At 35.0% G+C, this 21047-nt stretch overlaps 1 protein-coding gene across 1 annotated transcript in view; it reads left to right on the top strand.

The window, feature by feature from the left end:
• LOC136027669 (uncharacterized) overlaps positions 1-21047 on the top strand; it is an 86191-nt gene that overhangs the window by 6735 nt on the left and 58409 nt on the right. The window contains exon 2 of the mRNA XM_065705115.1: positions 14003-14234. Coding sequence (XP_065561187.1) covers positions 14003-14234 — 232 coding nt within the window. The remainder of the gene's footprint in view (positions 1-14002; positions 14235-21047) is intronic.

Consider the following 21047-nt stretch of genomic DNA (forward strand, 5'->3'; position numbering starts at 1 on the left):
TTTCTAACGCGCCGGGAAAGAAGATACTTCAATCAAATTTGGACATAAGCCCTGTAGCTGTATATCCCTGAATTATAAATTATACAAATCATTATAAATTATAGTTGTATATAATATTATAGACTATGAATAACGCACATTATAAAACATTTTTCTGGACTAAAATTGTTCTCTAATTGCGCAATATCACTTCATATGTCAGGATTTTCAATCTGTTCCCGCCATTTATAATATCTCGACTCTCTAGGTGCCTTTTTAACTCCCCCAGCTCATATTTTTTACCTCATATGCCACACCCTATCATTCCCCATATATGAAAGAACTGCTTGGTGTAAATAGCCTTAATTTGGGAAAGTTCCATTTAATGTGACCTTCATAAATTCGTTTCTTGAAAAACTGCACTTAGTAGTCGTTGGAAAACAAATCTTTGTCATTTTTGGCACAAGGAATTATTTTTAGAGAATATTCTTGTAAAGTAAAATATCTTTCGGTACTTTTGTCTTATAGCCACCACACTCAAGATCTTGTATCGCAAACATGAGACAGTAACCGGTTTTAATAGTCTTTGTACCAGACAATATTAGATTCGGCTCGGCGGGAAACTACATTGTAACTTTATCTTAACTAAATATTTAGTTGGTATTTTGGTTAGGTTAGTTTCGGTTACGCATTCAATATAAAGCGGTCTGGGTGGCCCTCTCCCATAATACTTTGTTGTAGTTTTCATACTTTTTATTGATAAAGTATTACATTTTCATCATAATCTGTTTTATTTCATTAGCGTTAATATATCTTCATTTCTCAACACAACTTGGGTGTGGTGGCTATAAGACGCAAGTACGTTATTAAGTTTTAAGCTATCACTCAAAATCCTCTTGCCTGAGAAAGTTTCTCTGATATTCTAAAAAGGGAGAAACATTCCAACGAGACACTTGATCTTGCTGAAAATCACGCCATCAAATTAATTATGGAAGAAACTCTTTTGCAGGGGGTTGTAAGTTCCTATCTGTGAAGATGTGGAGATTTTTGCATTTTTTCCCTGGAGAAACATCACGGGTGCATGTTTCTCGGTTTTCGTTTTTTTTTCTTTTTCCTAGGAGTGATCGCATCAAAGCAATTTAAAAGTTTTCCTTTATCCAACTTTAATAAATACGAAGTCATTAAGACTTTCGGGAATGAATATAAGTGTATATACTGAACTGTCAATTCACATCCATATAAACACTTATTTTGTGAAAAAAGTATTTTAAAATTAATTTTACCTATAAGGTACCTCAGGCTGTTACAATAAATAATGTTACCGTTTTTTTGTTGTAAGAAACATTTGATTCGATCCAGCTTTCTATATCCATAATTAAATAATAAAAAACAAGTTTTTTCAACTGAAAGTAAGGAGCGACATTAAAACTTAAAAAAAAACAGAAATTGTTCCGCATATGAAAGGGGTTGTCTCCTCCTCGACGCCTTGCTCCTTGCACTAAAGTTTGACTCTTTCTCACAGCTCTACTTTTTAAAACAATAAAAAAAACTTTAGCGTAAAGAGCAAGGCGTCAAGGAGGGGAAAAGTTATTATGTGAATCGCAAAAATATTTATGGTGTCTGAGTAATAATTTTAATTTTCTAATTCAAACTCTAATTTTAATTTTCTAGTTCTAACTTTGAAAATTTTAAAATTAGTTTGGTTTTCCTTTCGCTTAAAGTGACTCATTAGCCTATAAAAGTCCACCACTTAAAGTGACCCCATAAGACACTTCATGGGCTGAAAATCTAGTCTAGAATGATGATTTGTTTAATCTGTGAGAAAGTAACACTCGAAGCGGACGAGAAAATTGTTGTGACTTTAGTAGGAGCGAGAACCATAAACGAATCAAATAAAAAGCGAAAACGAACTGATATGACGGCTGTTGTGGGGGATTATTTTCACAAGTCATGCCGAAGGTCTTACACAAATACAAGGGCCATTGACAAGCACTTGGGATTCTTAGTCAAGCAAAATGAGTCCCAGAGGAGGAGTTAAATCGCCTGATAGAACAATTCGATTTCAAAACCGATTGTTTATTTTGTTCTAGCAGAGTGGTTTTTGAGAAGACTCACAAGAAGGAAAACAGCTTTCGCGAGTCCTGTGGTGGCGCAGTGGATTTGACCTTAGCTTGGTAATACGGGACCCAGAGATTGAATCATGCTGCAGGAATGCACTACAGGGCCGACGCAGGGACCTTAGTAGTCAAGAAGCGTCGTTAATCTGATACAGCTTTCGCGTCCGCACAACTGATTTCGGTGAGACACTGGTGGGATTTCGTCAAAAGCGAAATGATCGCTGGTCTGAGAAAGTTCACGGCCGAATTCTAGCTGCGAATTTGGCTATCTACATACAGGAGATGTTGCATACCACAAAACATGTTACTGCGACTTTGCATCTGGCAAGAACGAACTCAGTTTGAAACATGCAGGAAATCCGACTGACAGACTCGAAAAAAGAGAGGTAGGAAAGTAAACACGAACCAAAAGCAAGCATTTGAGTATAGCCAATTTTAAACAAAGAAGCTCGTCAAGGAGAGGTTTGGTGATAGAATAGTGATTGCAGAGACCGAGGGTAAGGCTAACGTTGTCACACTAACGCCCTTGGCTCATACTATACTGCGAAATTAATTCAACCTATAAAACCTATAACATTAATTTAACCTATAACCAATGTTATTTGACCTATAAAATTAATTTACCTATAACGTACCTCAGGTTGTTACAATAAATTAGTTTTATCATTTTTCTTTATAACAAAAATTTGACTCGATCCAGCTTTCTATATCCATAATTAGGGAAAAAGTTAAGATGGTTAAGACACGTATTACTGATGATGAAGATGAAAGACCACCAAAAGTTATACTTTTAAACGACCCATCTAGGACCAAAAAACCTCCTCAAAAAAGACGGGAAGGGTTCGTAATAAAGGGATGGAGGTACTTTATCGGGGAGGTGCATTCAGGGTACAGGGGGTACATTTATGAGAGAGAGTGAAAGTTCCTCTACTATTTTGTCGCCTGAGTTTTCAAAATCTGGGGGAATTTCCACTATTCTAAAATTTTTAAGCGTAAATTAAAGGTGAAAACCAAAACTTTTATTCGTGTTAGTAAAGCTGTATTGCAAATTTATTTCGCAGGCTTGTACGGGTCCTTTAACTTAAGATGACACATAATAGGAAGGCGGCAAACTTTACTGATAATGATATAGTAAAGTGAGCAGTTATATGGCAACTGCGAAACACTAGGGTTTTGATGTTAGCAGTAAATGTTGCAATTTAGTAGCCTTTAAGATAATTAAATTGAAACAAAAAATTTCTTCAAATGTTTTCAAAGAAAATAAAAAAGACACATTGAACTCTGAAAAGAGTAGAAATAAGTCATATAATAATTTAAGCTTGAAACAGTAAAAAAAAATTTTCAGCCCTTATTTTGTTTTAAATACTCTTTTGGTTAAATAAATAAATACCAAGGTGATTCATACCCAGGGTGTCACTCCTGTGGACACCTTTGAATATGCACGTATCTTAATCCGCCGTTTTATTAAAATCATCTTTTTTGGTTCTATTATGTTGTGTTTGTCTAAATAATTGCTTGTCCAGGTCATTTTATTAGAGACAAATAAATGCATATTACGGCTTTTTTCTGATGTTACGAATCAATTCAACATAATTTACTCAAATTTTTCGTCTTCAATAGGGTTCTCTCGTATACATGTATACATATAATTTTAAGTATGATGGGATATACCTATCCGTCGTTTTCCCAATCTTCGTTTGGAAAAAAGAATTCGGCCATTTTTGTACCCCAACTGGCTCAGTAAAGTTTGTTTACATTTAGTTTCTTATGACCCAAGGGCTTTAGGTTCTAAGATTCAAACTGGTCACGAATTGCAATTCTTTTTTCTTATCCAGAAACTCTAGAATATTTTCTCCTCCCAACAAAATGTGTCGTCCCCATAGCCCAACAACGATCCTTGAATGGTTCGGGCGAATGGGAAAAGAAAACATATTTAGCAGTTGTTAGGACTCCTTGTTTTCAGGGGAACCGTGCCCCGAACTAAAATGTATCGTTTACATTAGTGTCCATTTGGTTAGAGATTTATGGTCTTAGGATTAAAGCTGATCAAAAAGAAATTTTTATTGGCCCTTTTTTGGCCTCATTTTCTGGCGAACCAATATTTTTTTCATTTTCTTTTGCGAATAAGGAATTTCATTCCTTATTCGCAAAAACGAATTCATAGTCATGATCTAAGGAATTTCAGATATAAGTCAGGTGAATCTAAAAAATATATTCCCCCCCCCATTGTTTTGGCCTGTGGCCCAGATCTAAATTATTTTATTTAGTTATTTATTTGAAAACCCGGTACACAAAAGCAAAAAGACGGAGCAGTAAAAGAAAACAAAATAATAAAACAATAAAGACAATAATTAAACGCTTCGCAAAATACAAGAAAAACAGATAATACCAAAGAAACCAGAATAAAAAAAAAAAAAAAAAAAACCTTCGAAAACGGTGACATACTATATATGCTGCAGAATAATAACATTTAAAGAATCTTACAAGAAATATATTAATGAAAAATCACCGAAAAACCCGTCACAATTAAACACACATAATACGGAGCATAGAAAAAAGAAAAACACAATCATCACTGCCTAAGAATGTGGGACCAATCATTTAAATTCCTATCTATTTTTCTATTACGTTTTGCAATGTTCATGAGAACTCTATTTTCCTGTGAACTTAAAGTTGAAAGTTTCAAGTATTTCAGAGGATTTTTTTTTAACCGCAGTTTTAATCTTTTTCCGGGAAACAAATATTTTTCTTCCTTTTTTGAGCATTGGGGTTCTTTTGGCACTAGGAACTTCAGCTATAAGTTTCAAGCCAATGAAATGAAAACTCTTTTAGCCTTTTTGTTTGGAATCTGGTACCTTGAATCTAGTTTTTTATTTTTTTTATTATAGTCCCCTTGACACAGAAACGTACAGGCGTAAGCTCAAAGCCTTTTGGAATACAGAAGTTTTTTAGCCCTTTTTGTCGGGACTATTATTTATTTTGCATGACAACACTTTTAAGGCTAATTTCAGGGCTACCTAATGCCCTTCTCCCTCCTAATAAAATATTTGGCTCTTTTAGCATCGGCAAGAATTACAAGAAGTTCCAAGCCAATCGAAAAAATAGAGTAATTTTTAGGCTCCAAACTTGGGGGTCTGGGTTTCCAGGTAATTAAGATTTTTAGTCCTTTTCATACATTATTCCAAGGACGATATCGTTTTAGTTACTAGCCAATTAAAAGAAGCCCTTTTCAGGGTGCAATTTTTAAGGCCCATGGTATTACTGATGCCTCAATCTGTTTAAAATGGCCCCTAGGCACTACTCTTTTCTTCTTCACTGTTATTTCACCAAGAAGCTTAACGGCGATTTCCTCAGGGCAAGACGCAGGTTCATGTTAAGCAAAAGGGATGTTTTCTTCAAGTTAAAGGTGTTAATTCCTGATAGATAGAGTTTATTTGGTTGTTATGTAATAGGGTTTGGTTGCTAATCATATTTTTTTTATTGTTACGTAATTTGGAATCCACTAGTCAAGCGCAGGAGTTTTATAAGGATGTTTTTCGACAAGACAAGACGTTTCAAGGCATTTTAAGACATTTTAAAGACATTTTTATAAAGATGTTTGTCAAGATGTTTCAAGACATTCCAAGACGTTTGTTCAAACATTTTTCTTCAACATGTTTTTGAAGACATTTCAAGACATTTTAAGATATTTTTCTTTAAGGCGTTTTTCAAGATGAATCAAGAAATTTCAAGACATTTTTTAAGACATGTATCTTCAAGACGTCATTTATCATGATTTCCTTAGTTCTTATGTAATAGTGAATGTTTAACAATCTTAAGGATGACGCATTCTAACATGACTTGTTTTTTCAGCGGCCCGTGCACCCCGCTTGTAAATGAGGAGGACACACACATGATGTGCTACATAATACTTTATGAGATTTATTTTCTTTCACGGCGGTTTTTTTCTTTCAAGGCGTTTTTTCTTTTTAAGATTTTATTTTCTTTCGAGGTATTTTTTCCAGGTAACCATTATATTCGAAAGATTTTATGTCCACATTAAGATTTGAAAGGGATTTCCCCTCAATGGAATTTTAATATTTCGATTCGGCTAATATATTTTAAATGTTAGCCTATAGTACGCAAGGACAATCCATTGTTCGCACATACTAGAATGATTAAAAGAATTGCGTGTTCCCATATGGCCGCAGTAATTGACATGTAGAGGGGAAATCGATTAATATAAATTGCTCACATTTAGTATGCACCTGCCTTTTAAGTAATGCTTTAGAGAGTGTTATCAGGTAATATTGAGGCATGTTCATGACATATTTTTTTGCGAGTCTTTTATTCTATTGGAACTTGAATGTGCTATCAAAGATGAAATAAAAGTGAGATGGGTAGAATATGGTAATCCTTCATAAACGATTAAAAGTTTTTCTTAAAACCACAGTTTGAAACATTGATTGCAATTTTTCTTTGTGTTTGAACATCAACGCCTTAATTAGGCGATCATTAAAAAAGCGAAGATTTTTGTTAAATAATACAATCATGTATCTTTTAAAAGAGCTCTTCAAGGCTGTTTTAGTAAGTGCAACCACGGCCAGTACCAATACAATATCCCCCACCTTTTTTTAACTGATTGTCAGATTTCAGCCCCCCTCTCTGTCATAAAAATTATTTTAATACCTCCTGAGGTATTAACGAAAATGCCTCATTTCATTAACGCAAGAATATGCATTCCCCGTTGACAAGTACTTATTGGAATGATATTCTTTTCCCTATTACGCATAATCTCCTTAGAGGTAAATTTAACCCACACTAAGAGATATTTCTGCGAGCTTTTAATGGAAATGTTCCGTTTCTTTGACGAAGTATTAGATTTCCGTCCCCCAGTCAAAAAACTCCTTTAAAAACTCCCATCATAACTTTGAGCTGTAGAACATGTTAGTCCAAGGGATTCACGTCACAATGGCAATATGTACCTGGCTCTTGGCATCTCGGTGATACATATTATCATTCCCAAGACATTTCCAGATATTTTCTTGATAAAATTATGCTTTAAAATCCATTGTTTCAATGTTTTTTCAAGCTAACCTCTAATGTGATGCACTTTAGCAATTAACACTACCGTACCAAACCATTACTGCCCCTCTGGCACCTTCTAGGACTCCCTCATCACAACTAAGACATTTTCCAGATATTTCTTGTTAAATATTATGCATTAAATCCATTAGTTCATGTTTTCGCAAGTCAACCCTCCGTGACACACCACGCCGATTCACATCACCAAGTCAAACTATTACAAACGCTCTCAATCCCTCTGGCATCTCTTCCTCATTCCTATAACATTTTCCAGACATTTTCATGAAAAACTGATGCATTAATTCCATCAGTTCGGGTTTTCACAACTCAACCCTCTGTGATACACCATGTAAATTCAACCAACCATACAAGACTATGAACCTTCTGGCACTCTCTAGCATCCCCTTATCATCCCTATGACATGTTCCAGATATTTCCAGATATTTGTTAAAAATCATTAATTAAATCCAATGTTTCAGGTTTTTGCAAGCCACCCCCAACGTGATATATCATGTCAATTCACACCAATGTGTCATACTATTATTGTCCCTATGGTACCTTCTGACACCCCTAATCATTTCTACCACAATTTCCTGATATTTTTTTGCTAAATTGTGCTTTAAATTCATTGGTTGATGTTTTCGCAACCCAACCCCAACGCGATACACCAAGACAATCCACGCCACCCTACTTAACTATGACTGGCCCCTCTGGCACTTTTTAGCACCTTTCATTATTACTAATACATTTTCCAGATGTTTTCTGCATAAAAATTATGCATTACATCCATTTGTTCATCTTTTTGCAAGCCAACCCTCCGTGATACATCATGCCAATTCATACCACCATTTCACACTACTACTGACTCTCTGGCTCCCTCTGGCACATCCTGATCATTCCTAAGACATTTTCAGATATTTTCATGATACAATCATGCTTTAAATCCAACTGTTCTCCTTTTCGCAACTCAAACCTCTGTGGTAAAACCAGTCAATTCAGACCACCATTACACACTAAGACTGGGCCATCTCTAGCATCCCCTTAGCATTCCTAAGTTATTCCTTTGTTAAAAATCGTGCATTAAATTCAATGGTTCATTTTTTCACTAGCTAAACCCAACATCGACATGATGACACATCATGTCAATTCACACCACTGTGTCACACAATTTTTGCCACTTGCATTAAATCCATTGTCCCATGTTTTCCAATCCAACCCTCCGTGATACACCATGTCAATTCCCACCACCGTGTCATACCATTACTCACCCTCTGATACCCCTTCTCCATTCCCAAGAGTCTTTCCGAATATTCTCTTGTTAAAATTTTGCATTAAATCCATTGGCTCATGTTTTCACAATCCATCCCTCCGCAAGACACCATGTCAATTCCCACCACCGCGTCACACTATTACTTACCCTCTGGCATTCTTTCTTCGTTCATAAGACATTTTCCAGATATTTTCTTTTTAAAAATCATACATTAAATCCATTGGTCTATGTTTATGCAAGCCAATCCTTCTTGATAGACCATGCCAATTCCAACTACCGTGTCACACTATTACCGGCCCTCTGGCACCCCCTAATCATTCCTAAGACATTTTCGAGATATTTTAATGATAAAATCATGCATGAAATCCAACGGCACATATTTTTATGGCTGGGCCCTCTGGCACTCTCTATCACCCCTCATTATTCCTAAGGCAGTTTTCAGATATTTTCCTTTTAAAAATCATGCATTAAATCCATTGGTTCATGTTTTCACAAGCCACACTCAACGCGAAAACTGTGTCAATATACGCCATTGTACAACTTCCTGACACCCCCTGGCGCGCATTATCATGCCCAAGGATTTTTCAACCTTTTTTCTTACAAAACTGACTTTATAAACAAAAACGTCAATTGTTTTTATTTGAACAACGAAAACTTGTCATTTCATTGTTAGATTGCAGCGTTCCATGACAATTCCCAGTCTGTGGCACTCAATGGCTAACACCCACTGGCATGCATTATCACACCTAAAAGTATTTTCAGACGTTTTCCTACAAAAATAACCGTTTACAACTAGAAATGATAATTTAAACCTTAAGTAAAATTCCCAACAGCGTTTTTTTCTGATGGCTCATAGCAATTGATGCCAGCAAGGCACCCAATGGCTAGCATATATTACCCTCTGGCATGCATTATGACATCTAAAGCATTTTCAGACATTTCGTGCAAAATAAACATTTAGACTAGAATCGAGCATTTAAAATTAAAGGGAAATTCCCAATAGCATTTCTTCTTGTGGCTTCCTAACAATTGACACCAGGGTGGCTCACTTCATGTTGATTTTTTATTCGTGAAACTTGTTGGACGTTGATTTTTCTTCGTGAAATTAGTTGCAGTTTTTTCGTGAAGAATAATTGCATGTGGGTTATTTCGTTAATAAAATTAATGTATCTTGATTTATGTCTTCAAGAAATTTGTTATATTTTTTTCTTCTTCATGAAACTTGTTGCAGCTTGATTTTTCATTTCGTAAAACTTGTACATTGATTTTTCTCCTCGTGGAACAGGAATTGTTTGTGGAACTTGTTGCTTGCTGATTTTTCGTTCGTGTGATACTCCATTTATCCTGATATTTTTTTCGTGAAACATTTTGCATGTTGTTTTTTTATTGGTGAAACTTGTTGCGTGCAGATTTATTGTTCGTGAAATATAATGTATCATGATTTTTCTTTGTGAAATTTCTTGCAGGTTGATTTTTCTCCAACTAGTTTCTTCAAGTTTCAACAAGTGAAACTTGTTGCATCTTGTTTTTTTTCTTCGTGAAACATGATGCAGGCTGATTTTTACTCGTAAAATATAATGTTTGTCCATTTTTCTTCGTGAAACTTCTTGTAGGTTGATTTGCCTTCGTGAAACTTGTTGCATCCTGCTTCTTTCTTCGTGAAATATGATCCTTGCTGATTTTCACTCGTGAAACTTGTTGAATGTGGATTATTTCTTCAAGATACTTAATGTATCATGATTTATGTTCTCAAGAAACTTGTTATATTTTCATCTCTTCTTCATGAAACTCGTTACATGTCGAGTTTTCCCCTATTGAAATTTGCACATTGTTTTTTTTTCTCGAAACTGATCTTGTTCGTGCAACTTTCTGCGTGCTACGTTTCGTCCGTGAAACTTAATTTACATTGATTTTTTTCTTCGTGAAACCTGTTGTAGGTTGTTTATTCTTTCATGAAAATTTATCTATCATAATAGTTTTCTTCATGAAGCATGTTGCACGTCGGTTTTTTGTTCGTGAAACTTAATTCAAAATGAAATTTTCTTCGTGAAATTGGTTGCATGCTGGGATTTCTTCGTGAAACATGATTCTTGCTGATTTCTTCGTAAAACATGATGCTTGCTGATTTTTGTTCTTTTGGAAATTTGTACATTGTTTTCTTCTCGTCGTGAAACCCCTTTTTTTCACGGAATATGTTGCGTGTTAATTTTTGTTCCTGAGACATAGTTTATATTGATATTTTTCTTCATGACACACGTTGAATGTTGATTTTTTTTCTTCTTGAAACTTGCACATCGATTTTTCTCCTCGTGAAACCGTAGTTGTTCCTGGAACATGTTGCGTGCTGATTTTAATCCTTGAAACTTAATTGATCTCGATACTTTCTTATTGAAATCTGTTGTATGTTGATTATATTTCCGTGAAACTTAGTTTATTATGATATTTTTCTTGATGAATTTTGTTGCATGTTGATTTTTTCTTTGTGAAACATGATGCATGCTGATTTTTCTTCATGAAACTTGTTGCAGCGGATTGTTTCTTCGAAAACTTAATATATCTTGATTTAAATCTTCGAGAAACATGTTATTTTCTTATTTCGTCTTCATGAAACTTATTGCTCGTTAGTTCTTCTCTTTTTGGAACTTATTTTTCTCCTCTTGAAACTGATTTTGCTCGTTGAGCTATTTGTTTGCTGATTTTATTCGTGAAAATTAATTTATTTTGATATTTTTCTTCGTGAAACTTAGTGTATCCTGGTTTATTCTATCGTGAAACTTAATTTACATTGATTTTTTTCTTCGTGAAACCTGTTGTAGGTTGTTTATTCTTTCATGAAAATTTATCTATCATAATAGTTTTCTTCATGAAGCATGTTGCACGTCGGTTTTTTGTTCGTGAAACTTAATTCAAAATGAAATTTTCTTCGTGAAATTGGTTGCATGCTGGGATTTCTTCGTGAAACATGATTCTTGCTGATTTCTTCGTAAAACATGATGCTTGCTGATTTTTGTTCTTTTGGAAATTTGTACATTGTTTTCTTCTCGTCTTGAAACCACTTTTTTCACGGAACATGTTGCGTGCTAATTTTTGTTCGTGTGACATAATTTATCTTGATATTTTTCTTCATGAAACACGTTGAATGTTGATTTTTTTTCTTCTTGAAACTTGCACATCGATTTTTCTCCTCTAGAAACCGTAGTTGTTCCTGGAACATGTTGCGTGCTGATTTTAATCCTTGAAACTTAATTGATCTCGATACTTTCTTATTGAAATCTGTTGTATGTTGATTATATTTCCGTGAAACTTAGTTTATTATGATATTTTTCTTGATGAATTTTGTTGCATGTTGATTTTTTCTTTGTGAAACATGATGCATGCTGATTTTTCTTCATGAAACTTGTTGCAGCGGATTGTTTCTTCAAAAACTAAATATATCTTGATTTAAATCTTCGAGAAACATGTTATTTTCTTATTTCGTCTTCATGAAACTTATTGATCGTTAGTTCTTCTCTTTGTGGAACTTATTTTTCTCCTCTTGAAACTGATTTTGCTCGTTGAGCTCTTTGTGTGCTGATTTTATTCGTGAAAACTAATTTATTTTGATATTTTTCTTCGTGAAACTTAGTGTATCCTGGTTTATTCTATCGTGAAACTTAATGTACCATGATATTCTCTTCGTGAAACTTGTTGTCTGCTGGTATTTTTTCGTGAAACATGAAGCATGCTGACTTCTGTTCTTGAAACTTGTTGCATGTGGATTGTTACTTCAAGAAACATAATGTATCTTGATTTATTTCTTAGAGAAACTTGTTATATTTTTATTTCTTCTTCATGAAACTTGTTGCATGCTGATTTTTTATGAAACTTGTACATTGTTTTTTCCCTGTAAAGCTTATTGCATACAGATTATTTCTTCAACAGCATTAATGTATTATGTATATATTTATTCTATCATGAAACTTAATTTATCAGGATGTTTTTCTTTGTGAAACTTTTTGTATGCTGTTTCTGTGTTGAAACATGAAGCATTTGGATTTTTATCAGCATGCAACGAGTTTTAAGAAGAAGTGATGAAAATATGAAAGTTTCTCGAACACATAAATCAAGATTCGTTAAGTTTCTTGAAGAGATAATCCACACGCAACAATTTTCACAAACAAAAAGCATTTTGCATCATGTTTCACGAAGAAAAAATCAGCATGCAACAAGTTTCACGAAGGACATATCATGGTAAATACCATGGTAAACTAAGTTTTACGATAAAATAAATCAAAATACTATAGGTTTCACGAAGAAGATTAACAATTAAGTTTCACAAACAAAAATCAGCATTTAACAAGCTCCATGAAATAAAATCAAATAAAATCAAAGAAACATCAATATACAATTTTAAAAAAGAGAAGAATTAAAGAGCAAGAAGTTCCATAACAAAGAAATCAAAAACATACCCCAATGTTATCTGATCGATTTTCCCCTCTGCTTGTCAATTATTGCATCCATATGGGAACACGCACTTCATTTAATCATGCTAACATGCGCGAACAAGGGATTCCCCTTGTGCGCTATAGGCTGACATGTAGAATGTACTAGCTGAATCAAAATAATAGAAAGGCTTTCATAGTCCAAGTGGTTAGTGCTCTATTCAATTGAGGGAGTAAAATGTCTTTAAAATTCCCCCGATTGACCAATCGACTCGAAAACGCCGTATTACATGACAACAAAAGAAACTATGATATAACGACCAAACCCTATTACATAACAACCAAAGTAAACTCTCCCTATTAGATAATAAACAACTGTAACTTAAAGAAAACATTCCCTATTACGTAACTTGCATCTGTGTCTTGCCCTAAGGGAATCGCCCTTAAACTTCTTCGTGATCAACGGTGAAGAAGAAAAATACGCCTATGGGCTATTTTGAAGAGACTGAGGTATCACTACCCATTTTCCGAAACTAAAACTATTTTTATAACCTACTTTGCAACCTAAAATTATTTTTGCAAGGACTTAAAATTTTGATTCCAAATCTGTTCAGAAAAAATGTGTTTGGTCCTTTATCGGTCCAGTTTCTAGCCAGTAGAAAAAATAACAATTTTTGGCCCTATTTCAGGCCTCATTTTAGGGGGGGGGGGGAGTGCTCTGAAGCCTTATCTTAGAACATTAGACTTGTCTTTGCTGTGAGTTTCAACTGATTAGGGACAAAAAAAAAATTAAATTTCTGGTCCATTTCAGTGCCCTTAGCACCCTTCCCCCGAAATATATATAATCCTCTCGTCTCACTGAAAGATTCCTGAAATTTTCAGGCCAGTCACACACACAAGGTAAACATGCCCCCTGTTTTTTCCACTATAAAACCTATTTGTAAACAATTGGTAACTTGTATTATTTGTAGTCCCTGCCGAAGGGACTTCGGAGGTCATACAATTTTTGGAGGCAGATTTGTTGGAACTTTCGGTTATTCTAAGCAAAACGGCATAAAATAGGCATTTTGCATATTGAGAATGGAGAAAAGTGTTTTTTTTAGGTGGTATTAAATAAATGAGATTATGAAATGTGCTTACATATTTTTTAGGCATACAGATATTCGAGATGCGATTATTACCCTCGCGTCCGCAATCCGAGATATTTCAAGCAAGCTAGAGCGGCATGAAGCTAGGGAAAACTTACTCGGGGATGTACTCAAGAAGAGTATATCTTCCATCGATCTTCGTACAAGAGGTAGCCAAAAGAATATTGAAGGGGTTGTAAAATTGCTTGCTTCCTTCGAAAAGAGGATGGACAACCTCGAATCTTCTGTACTTCAGGTAAGTAGATTAAGCTGAAGAGCTTTGTTTATTTTCAAGTTTCTGAGAAAAATTTCGCATTACTGGAGGAAGACTGTATGATTTTGAATAAGAATTTGAAGGTGCTCTTCGTTCTTTCCTGAAAAGTAAATAAAAAAAAAAGTTTTCACAACTCTACTTTTTAAAACAATGAAAAACTTTAGCGTAAAGAGCGAGGCGTTGAGGAGGGGACAACCCCTTTCAATGTACGGAACATTTTAGAATTAATGCATGTTTTGATTTTAGCTCATCGCACATGAATAATTAAAACGAATTTGCATATTATTTTTTTTGCTAAATGGCTTTCTCATAGTTTTGATTGGACGATTTTGATAAAAAGAATGAGGTGGGGGAGGAGGCCTAGTTGCCCTCCAATTTTTTAGTTACTTAAAAGTGCGACTAGTTTTTTTTACGAAAGTTTTTATTAGTAATAAACATACGTACCTTACGAATTAACTTACGCAACGAACTTTTATATGTGTGTACTTTTATTACATGTATGAGGGGTTTCACCCCCTCCTAAATACCTCGCTCTTTACAAGTAAAGCTTGAGTTTTGTCCCAAATCCTTAAGAATGACCCCTGAATCACTTAGGCCGTAGAATAAACAGGTGAAATTACCAAAAATACTTTAGCGTAAAGAGCAAGGTATTGTGGAGGAGACGAACCCCCTTATATACGTAATATTTTATGTTCGTTTTAAGTTTTAATGCTGCTCATTACTTCCAGTTGAAAAAAATATTATTTTCTTATGTTTTTTTTTTTAATAATGCTAGAAAATCATGCGCCCTTCATTTTTCATGGAAAAATGAATTTTTCATGAAGAAAATTCATGGAAATTCTCTTTCCTCATGATAAATTCCTCCGTGGAAAGATCCTCCCATGTAATCCCCTCCCTCGACCCAGCCTCACCCCGACGCGAAAAAGTCCCCCTGAAAACGTCTATAAACTTCATAATAACCATTACTATATGTAAACAATGGTCAAAGTTTGTAACTTGCAACCCCTCCCCCGGAGACTGTTGGGGATTAAGTCGTCCCCAAAGAAATAGTTATTAAGTTTTCGACTACGCTGAACACTAGCTATCTCAAATTTTGATCCGGTGACTTTGGGAAAAAATGAGCTAGGGAGGGGGCCAAGATGCCCTCCAATTTTTTTGTCACTTAAATAAGGCGCTAGAACTTCAAATTTCCCTTAGAATGAGCCCTCTCACGACATTCTAGGACCACTGGGTCGATTCAAACATCCCTGGAAAAAAACAACAACAAATGAACAAACAAATAAACATGCATCCGTGATCTGTCTTCTGGCAAAAAATACAAAATTCCACATTTTCGTAGATAGGAGTTTGAAACTTCGACAATAGGGTTATCACGCTGAATCTGATGGTGTGATTTTCGTTAAGATTCTATGACTTTTAGTGGGTTCTTCCCCCTATTTTCTAAAACAAGGCAAATTTTCTCAGGCTCGTAACTTTTGATTAGTAAGACTAAACTTGTTGAAACTTATATATTAAAAATCAGCATTAAAATTGAATTGAATTGAATTTATTTGTAACTCGTTATAATACACATGAAAAACGGAGTATAATGTGAATAAAAGAAAAGAGGAAAAAGAAAATGACCTAAAAAACGAAACAACACTTCACCTTACTTAAAAACAATTAAAACATACAAAAGCAAAAGCAAAACATTCATTGAATCAAAATAGCGCTCCATGGGTGCCGACCAATTCTACTATTATAAGCTTCTATGCTTTTTCTGATAGAAGCATTCGCGTCTATGATGTCGTATCTTTTCGCGTCGTCATTGTCCCAGGAGTTGCTTGACCATGGCGGAAGGGCAACCAGGTATTTGGCATACCGGAAATAGATTCACCGAAGCTCCTTCATTTCGGTTATCGTAAACGTGCGCCAAAAAGGTGCAAGGTATAGGAAATTCGGGAGTGCAGAAGCATTGTAAAGTTTCGCTAGCAGTTTGCGGTTGAGTCAAAGTTTGTTTGCTACCAAGCTTCCGTATGCAGTTACTGTTCGACGTTGGAAATGAAGGATCAAGAGGATTCCTTTGATGTAACTATTGGTGTCAAAATTCCATTTTTTAGAGTTTCAGTTACTATTGAGCCGGGTCGCTTCTTACTACAGTTGAGACAATTTTTCGGTAAAAACGGAATTGGTGTTACGCAAGGTCACAGCCAGAATGTTATTCGGGGTAGGGAGCTTACGAAAAAAAACCTTAAAAAACGCATCAAAAATTTGTTTATATGCATTTTTGCTATATTTTTTCGAGTCGGACGAAAATTTCAGATGGAGGGGGACTCAACCCTCCAACCCTCTAGATACGGCCATGGTGCTACGGTACACGGGTTGGGTCCCAACTCTACGGACCTGAAGCCAGGGACCAATTATTAATTTTGATACTTTTGACATTTGGAGGCATCTCAAATCGGGTACTCCGATTGCTAATTTCGGCGCTCAGAAAGGTCTATTAAGTAATGCAGATAGTATTGTGATACATTCGATGGGCACTAATGAGATCAAAAGTTGCAAAAATAATTACGATAGAAAGCAAAAGTCAATAACAGAGACGGAAGAAAACATGGACTTGTTTGTGTAATACCTCGATCTTCTCCATTCAAGAGCCAGAAATGTAAAGCCATAAGAATAAGACGTTTATGTGAACTACAAAGTATCCGTGGTTGCTCAAACCGAGAAAAAATGCAATAAAAGTTTTACCCATCCCTTGGAACCCGATTAGAAAATTTCTTTGGATTGAAATACAGTTTATTGGATTTTCTAGAGTGCTGGGATTGAAAAGCTCCTGGCCCCACTTGAGATGCTGAAGAAGAAGAAGATGAAACTTCTTAAAGCATCTAGTTCTTTTAAATTTGAAATACTTGCACACAAAATGCTATCTTTTCAGTAAAATTCTGGCGTACCATTCGCTCGTGTCAACACACAGAACGCTGGAACAAAACGGCCAAGCTGGTCCGTCACTTTGTAGCGCAAAAATAAATGACTTCATTGATGGATATTTTTGATTTGTTTAATATAATTGGCTAACAAATCTGCTTATTTCAAAAGTATTTTTTTACAACTTATTTTTGGCATTCTGAAGTGTGTAGCCCTAAGTCTCTATTGGTAGATTTAATGGTAAAATCTGAAGTTAACGTGCTGGATCGTCCCTATATCAAATAGTTCGTGGTAACGAACTGTAGTAAGGAGCGATCCGGCTCAATAGTAACCAAAACTCTAAAAAATTGAATTTCGATATCAATAGCTACATCAAAAGAATTGCATTTTAATGCTGATTTTAAATATATAAGTTTCATCAAAATTAGTCTTACCCGTCAAAAGTTACGAGTCTGAAAATATTTGCCTTATTTAGGAAAATAGGGGGAAACACCCTCTAAAAGTTGTAGGATCTTAACGAAAATGACACCATCAGATTCAGCGTATCAGAGAACCCTACTGTAGAAGTTTCAAGCTCCTATCTTGAAAAATGTGGAATTTTGTATTTTTTGTCAGAAGACAAATCACGGGTGCGTGTTTATTTGTTTTTTTTTTTTTTTCCCAGGGGTCATCGTATCGACCAGTGGTCCTAGAACGTCGCAAGAGGGCTCATTCTAACGGAAATGAAAAGTTCTAGTGCCCTTTTTAAGTGACCAAAAAATTAGAGGGCATCTAGGCCCCCTCGCACGCTCATTTTTTCCCAAAGTCAACGGGTCAAAATTTCGAGATAGCCATTTTGTTCAGCATAGTCGAAAACCATAATAACTTTGTCTTTGGGGATGACTTACTCCCCCACAGTCCCTGGGGGAGGGGCTGCAAGTTACAAACTTCGACCAGTGTTTACATATAATAATGGTTATTGGGAAGTATACAGACGTTTTCAGGGGGATTTTTTTGGTTTTGGGGGTAGGGTTGAGGGGAGGGGGCTATGTGGGAGGATCTTTCCTTGGAGAAATATGTCATGGGGCAAGAAAAATTCAATGGAAAGGGTGCAGGGCGCAGGACTAATCTGGTTACGTTAGAAAAAAACGTCAAATTCAGAGCTTAATATACAATGCTGGGTGTTCAGAGCCTCTGTATTATGGAGTATAATTTGAAAATAACACAACTATACGAGCGATAAAACATATATACCACAACCATAACTCAACTAACGAAAGAACTGCTAAGAGATAACACAACTATAAAGCGAAAACAGGTGAAAACTAACGGGAAAATAAACGAACTAAGAGGTGGAAGGGGCCGAGAGAAAAAATATAATGCTTTTCCAATTTTGAGCCTAACTTCCGCAAAGGAGTAATAATGTCAGAAGCCCCGAAATACCGAATTATTTTCTTTTTCCTACAAGACCGGGGTAAATGAAACAGAAACTTACAATAGCGGAAATATAATATACACAATTCAGCCAGATCTTGTCTTTTTTTCAGAATAGCTGAAATACCAGATAGGAAAAGTATTGAATGGTCGCAAAAACTAGTGCATAGCAATGCAAGCGCTTTTCGATAATTAAATAAAAAAAACAAGTTTTTTTTAACTGCAAGTAAGGAGCGACAGTAAAACTTAAAACGAACAGAAATTACTCCGTATATGAAAGGGGCTTTTCCTCCTCAACACCCCGCTCTTTACGCTAAAGTTTGACTTTTTCTCTTAACTCTACATTTTGAAATAGTAATAAACAGTAATAGAAACGTTAGTTAAAAACTAAAAATTATAGTCGCCCTTTTTATGTAACCGAAAAATTGGAGGGCAACTAGGCCTCCTTCCCCACCCCTTATTTCTCAAAATCGTCTGATCAAAGCTAAGAGAAAGCAATTTAGCCAAAAAAGGATTTAATATGCAAATTTCATTTTAATAATCTGTTAATCTGATTCAATACAAAATGATTCAATTCTGATTCAATAAGATTGGACAAGTCCTATGGTGGAGAGCCAAACTCAAAAATGCATTAATTCAAAAACGTTCAGAAATTAAATGAAAAAAACTAGTTTTTTTAACTGTAAGTAAGGAGCGACATTAAAACTTAAAACGAACAGAAATTATTCAGTATATGAAATGGGTTGTTCGCTCTTCAACGTCTCGCTTTTTACGCTAAAGTTTGACTCTTTGCCACAATTCTACTTTTCAAAACAATTAAAAGCTTTAGCGTAAAGAGCGAGACGTTGAAGAGTGGACAACCCATTTCATATACTGATTAATTTCTGTTCGTTTTAAGTTTTAATGTCGCTCCTTACTTACAGTTAAAAAAACTAGTTTTTTTTCATTTTTACTCAGTAAAATCTATCAATGGGTTAGTTCACCAACAGCATTTTATGGATTACCGTCCTAAACTAGACAGTTTTTTTTGTCCAATCCCTTTCAGAAAATAGTCCCAGACTAAAGGATAGTCTATTTTTCAAGAATTGAAAAGCGCAATGTTGCGCAAGAATCGAATAGCTCACCTGATTTTCAAAAGCCGATTGCCATCTCAAAACGTAAGTTTATTTGATCAATAATGTTTCCAATGCCTAAAATTTCGCTTTGTGCTTTTCTTCTCCACTTTCTTAGAGTGGAAACATTAGTCATAATATTTTCATTAAATTAAACATTAAATTACATTAATAATTACATTACATTAAATGTAAATTTGTGCTGAGATGAGATTGTTGCTCTGATACAGATAAAATAAGTGATCCAACAAGCAAATTTTTCTTTAAACTTGAAAATTCCATCCGATTTCGGAGTTAACAAAACACACCAAGTCGAAATGATAATTTTTACGTTTGATGACATGTTGAATGCAACATTATAGGCGCTAAGACTTTTCAGATAAAAAAAGCGATATGTGTCTCTCGTTCTGTTACAGAAATTCCCCTGTGAAGAATAAAAAAAAAAAAAAAATAAACCACATGTAATCACCACCATTAACATAGCGCAAAATAAAAACGAAAACACTAAATTTGAAAAGTCTTTCACTTCTCCTGAAGGTGACCTCCTGCAGACTTATAAGTCCTATATAACTCCTTGTTAACTCCTTATAACAGGAGTTTAAAACTCCTGAGACTTATAACTCCTTTTAAACTACTCATAATAGGAGTCTTATAACTCCTTCAGACTTATAACTCCTTTAAAATTTCTTGTTAACTCCTTATAACAGGAATTTTATAACTCCTGCAGATTTATAACTCCTTTATAACTCCTTTTAAACTCCTCATAACAGGAGTCTTATAAATCCTGCGGACTTGTCTTTTTAGATATTTTTAAATTTAGGGGAGAGTGAAGAACCCAAAATTCTGTCACCAGCACCAGCTTAAAATAAGCTATTCATCTAGTAAGATTTCCCCAAGCTAACGTGAATCTAATTCATGAAGGACGGATTTTGATTTAGAGCAAATCTTGAAAATAATAGGATTCTGATTAGCTATTAATCACAGAGAAATTTCAGCTTAAATCCTGTCGTATTACTAATCTGGATCATCCAATTATATTTGAAATTTTCTACTTTTTTTATTTATATCGTCAGGCGCTGCATTAAAAGTGGCTCTCGCGTTTTATTTTCTATCTCTCGCCTTACTAAAAGTGGCATCAAAAATACGCTGCAGTAAAACAAGCACTCGTTTTTTATCCTATCTTCTCATGTCAACTTACTGAAGATCCAATTTTTATGAGCTTCCCATGCTCTTTAGGTCGTATCAACAAACCTAGCTTGATGAACTGCACATGTTGATTACGTAAATTTCATTGAATGGCGACATGTCGCCAAGTGAAAATAACCGTGACAGCAATAATATCTTCACCAGTTCTCAACATTAA

The sequence above is a fragment of the Artemia franciscana genome, chromosome 5, assembly GCF_032884065.1.
Source record: "Artemia franciscana chromosome 5, ASM3288406v1, whole genome shotgun sequence".
NCBI classification, from domain to species: Eukaryota; Metazoa; Arthropoda; class Branchiopoda; order Anostraca; family Artemiidae; genus Artemia; species Artemia franciscana.